At 37.9% G+C, this 5,054-nt stretch overlaps 1 protein-coding gene across 1 annotated transcript in view; it reads left to right on the top strand.

Annotated features, from left to right (window-relative positions):
• LOC118343425 (testis-specific serine/threonine-protein kinase 2-like) overlaps positions 1 to 4,121 on the top strand; it is a 38,154-nt gene extending 34,033 nt beyond the window's left edge. Inside the window, exon 6 of the mRNA XM_035682227.1 lies at positions 3,402 to 4,121. Coding sequence (XP_035538120.1) covers positions 3,402 to 4,121 — 720 coding nt within the window. The remainder of the gene's footprint in view (positions 1 to 3,401) is intronic.
• The last annotated feature ends 933 nt before the right edge of the window (positions 4,122 to 5,054 follow it).

Here is a 5,054-nt window from a genome sequence, read left to right on the forward strand (position 1 = left end):
GGGAATGAGACTCAACAATCTTCCAACCCAATCTTCCAACCCAACCCAAATACATTTTTGTAATTGCAGCAGCAAAACTGGCAGATTTTTAGTTCAAGCTGAGAAACTAACATGTTTTTTTCAACCACTTCTCACACTCTTCACTTCCTGTATGTATAAAACAGAGTTTAAACAAATGAATTCCATAGTGAATGATTTTTTTTAAAAAACTCAAAACTCTCAGGTGACTAATGAAGGGCTGGTGTGATTTGGCTTTCTCTTATGGCGTGTTTAAAAAGCCTGGCAGCAGAGTTTTGTATTAGATCAATACTTTCTTACAGATACTATGTTTTGTAATACTGTATCAATTCTCAGAAACACTATCGAAGATTTGTGGCAGTGGTTCATTTTGTATTGTGTTTAAAGACCTGCCTGCTTGGTAGTAGCGCTGTAATCTGTCTACTGCAAAATAAATGGAATTAACATTTAATACTGCTTACTTTCACTCTCCACTTGTGATCGGATCACCCAAGACGCATTCTGAAACCAGGTGTCAACAGGTTTAATGTCTACATGCAGTTCTGTTGGAAAGTTCTCAGAATCTTTGTTTCTGGAAAATGATGTCATAATGTTATGATTCTATAATCTGTAACAGGTTTTTTTGAGAGCATTTAGTAACTCAGCTTACTGGGTTCATCGTTACATTCGTGATGAATGGTAAAAGCTTCATGGAGAGCCGTGGTTACACATTTCATAAGAACCTGGGGGAAGGAATGTATGGCAAAGTTGTAAGTGCGCACTCATCCCACCTGGACAAAAAGGTCGCCATAAAGGTTATGGACAAAAAAAAGTTACATTATAGTTACTTGGAGAAGTTTTTGCCCCAGGAAATGCAGATCATCAGGTCGTTGAATCATCCCAACATTGTCAAGACTATTGATATTTTTGAATCAAACACAAAAAAGGTAATAACCCTAACCCTTGTCAGAAATGGAATTTAATATCATACAGGTATGTTTTATTAGTGATATAATCACTCTGAATATAATAATATTGTGTGTTTTTGTTATCTTAGAATGAGCTGTTTATATCTACAGAGGCAGTTAGTTGCCTTCCATGGGGTCCACCATGATGAACTGCCATGTTTCTACAGTAGTCCAGAACAGACAAACCAAACACTGGCTGTAGAGGGACTTTTGCAGGTTTTTTTCAGAGTGTGACCCCCTGTTGCTGATCAGTCACAGTCTGAAAACCAAGAGTTCAGACAGGAAGTTGTGAGTTGCCTGAGATAGCTGATTGTTGAGTCACATTCCCAGCCTGAGAATGAGACTCAACAATCAACTATCTTTCTCTAGAATTATTAGAACCATAATTGAGATTTTATTAAAGCTCCTTTCTATTTCAACAAATTATTATACAATTATTTCTTCTTTTTTTTTTACAAGAAAGGACACAGTTATAACATTAGTTGAATATGAACAGATGATGATCTCTGTACAGATAAAATTTCCCCAATTTTCTGTTATATTTGTCAGACAAAATCGAAGTTTACATCACTTCTTCTCAGAGTCATAACTTTATCCAGCTTAATATCTAAACACACATTAAAACAACAAGCTAAACATAATGTTACATAAATGTAAGACTCACCAATCTAGATCCAGGCTATTTTAGTACGGTCAGTCTCTGGCTCTCAGCTGACAGAATAGAAGGGCGGGAAACCGTGCTTGCCCAGTCCAATTCCGACAGTAGTCAGTCCCAAACTTTGAAGCGTTATTCGACTCTGTAGGTGTGTTGACAACTTTTCGTGCTAATCTTCACCTGTGGGCAGGTTGTTGAGATGCTGTAGCCAGCTTCAGTCCAGACAGTGCGGGTAGCAGTACAGTTGCTAACGGTTAGAACAGCCGTTTGAAAATGCCGTAAAGTTTTCTGTCGCTTCTCTCATATAAGTTGGTTAATGCTGGGGTACACCTCCCTTATTATTTCATTTTTACTCTGAAAATCCAGTTTTCAGTCAAAATTGTTCAGTTTTTATGTCGGCAGCTTTACTGCTGCTAGCTAAGTGATGTGGCGTTCAAGTGCAACTGTGTACATTTCACTGATTAGAATATTTAGACATTTTCAAATTGTTTAACAGACCCCAAAGGTTTTTGTTATTCTTATTTTCTTTTCTTTTATTTGTTGTATATATCTTTTAAAATATGAATGTCTTTATAGTATACAGTATAAATGCAAATGTTATAATGAAATCTTTTGTATACATGGGATGAATTGAATGTATTGAATGTCTATTTTCGTCTCTTTTCTTTATCGATATATTGATTTTCATCATGCGTAACAAAGAGCATTTCTAGTATAACATTTAACTCTTCGGCACAGAAGAGTTTCGCTTTCATTCACAGTGAATAATAACAATCATATTCAAATTTGTTGCGCATTATATTAGATTCAGACAATCCAGATTCAGTATCAATAGGTGATTATTGTCTGAACAGTGTAAACTTGACCTTGTATTCAATACAGCAGGACTTTGCACATTTAAGTAAGTTCAAATACAATACTAAGTTTGGTTCATCCTCAGTAACTTTTCACCATTAGTTGTGCAGGGCAAGATAAAACCTGATAGATATTCCAGATATCCAGATATTTTAGCTTGTGATCCCATATTGAAGCTGCATGGCACCTGATTTGAGAATATATAGGAAACTCTTGATTAGATTAGGGGTCTCAAAAGTGCTTTTAAAATTTTGGTTAATAGCTCATAGATTTAATGCCAACTTTACATTCACCTGGGCTTTCTCCCATTGTATACATAACCCCCATTTCTAAAAAGAAAATCATTCAATATGACGCAATATGTCAGTTACACAACTTTTTACACTTTTTATTTACACACATTTAACTTTTTTCTGTGGAGTTCAAATACAAACCATTTTTATTATTTGATTATATTAAACTGAATATACATGCACAGCCGTTTTCATGGCATGTTGTATTGTGGCATGTGTTAGAAAATCATTTATCACAGAAAATCAAGCAGCCTATTCGATTTCTATCAATTGCCAGCGTGGGTTTGCCAACTTTTAGTGTAAAGCCAAATGCAGACATGCAAACTTGTGGAATAAACATTGCAGCCTTGCGTTACATCCATAAAATGCAACTGGTGTTTTTCCTGATGAAAAAAAAACACATCAACCTTCCTCACATGCAAAAGCAGAACCATTTCTGACCTCTAAGTCAGTGTAATATTGATGCTAACATGCTCACAATGACAATGGCAGTGTTAGGAATGTATAGTATTTGACCATGTTCAACGTGTGCTACAGTTTGTGTTATGGGGTTTGTTTTTTCTAATTACATTTTCTTTACATCCATTGCATGCTCTGTTGCATATATTTTACCATACACCTTTGTATCTCTAGGTCTATGTGGTGATGGAGCTCTGTGCAAAAGGAGACCTCTTGAAGCATATCAATGTCAAGGGGGCCTTACCCGACCATTCAAGCTGGAGGTTTTTCACACAGCTGTGTGAGGCCATCCAGTATCTTCACAGCCGAGACGTAGCCCACAGAGATATAAAATGTGAGAACCTGCTGCTGGACAGGTATCACAACCTCAAAGTGTGCGACTTTGGGTTCAGCAAGAGTTTGACTTACATAGACGGGCGGATGGTGCTCAGTGAAACTTACTGTGGCACCTCGTCCTACGCAGCACCTGAGATTTTGAGAAGCTTTCCATACAACCCCAAAGTGTCAGATGTGTGGAGTATGGGTATTGTGTTGTATATGATGCTCTATGCAACAATGCCCTATGAGGCCAACAACGTTACGAGGATGGTGGGAATTCAAATGCAGCACAATATCGACTTCCCAAACAGTCCGTCTGTTTCTTTTGAGGCAAAAGACCTCATCCGAAGCCTTTTGCACCCTGTTGTGGAGAAGCGGATTACGATCAGCAACATATTGCAGAGCTCCTGGGTCTTGCGGGAAGGGAGAATGGAGGACACTGATGCGGACCCCACATCACATGCTGGGTCTGGCCAAGGAGGACCTACAGATGAAAAGGCCAAAGAAGAGGAGAAACTTACAAAAAACTGCTCAGATCCAGGGGAAGGACCTTCAACTGCTGCCACAAGACACTGACGTTAAAATCAGAAGCTGACAAAACCTTAAATAAATACATCAATTAATACTTAAGAACAAGCTACAAAGTGTTTCCTCAACTGTATGTGTGATGCATTTCCTACTGTCCTGGAGGCTGTCCTGGCCAACCACAGTATACAGTGGAGTGTCGTCAGCCAAATATGCTCACCTGGGTTTGTGGGGTTTTTAGCCCCTGCCTCTCTCATCTTTACCCACCTTACATCCTCTTTTGGTTTGCACCTTCAGCACCTCCACAGCACACATCCATTTTCATTCAGGCCCATAGTTACCCTCAACAAAACTGAGCTCATGTCCTGTTTCTGGGTCTTTTTATGTTTATATATAGTATATATATATAAAAATGTTTTTTTTTTAAATACTCAAGAAAGTAGACGTAGAAGTATACAAACAAACAAACAAAAAAACATTTTAAGCCTGCAAATAAGTAAGGTTATGGAGAAAAGGCTGTGGAATAGTTAATTAAAAATGTAGTATGCAGTATTTATTTTAGTCCTGATTACTGGGGGAGGATACAGAGCCAAGAAAGATAGAAAGAGGCTTTGGGTTGGAAGCTTGGAGGTAGTTGATAGTTGAGTCTCATTCCCAGGGCCCCCAAGCATCTCTATTTGACGCCCTGGGATTGAGACTCAGCCATCACCCATTTTTCTCGCCTCTGATTGGTTGTTTATGTCCAGGCCCGGTGTATTCTTGTAAATGCCATTAGGAGCACTAGGAGGAGCCAGAGGAACCAGACCTTTTCACAGATTATCTGTCTCATGTACTACTGTCAGGATATAGTGAAAGTTTCAGCAGATATGACAAAGGTTATTTTTATAAAAATGACCAACTGCAACTTTAAGAAAAAAGACAAAAGAAATAATATTATTTTACTTTTTATTAATTATGTTTTAGCTTCTTTATTACAACCAGGGG

Source organism: Morone saxatilis, unplaced genomic scaffold, assembly GCF_004916995.1.
Source record: "Morone saxatilis isolate NCDOM2014 unplaced genomic scaffold, NCSU_SB_2.0 Contig11, whole genome shotgun sequence".
NCBI lineage: Eukaryota > Metazoa > Chordata > Actinopteri > Moronidae > Morone > Morone saxatilis.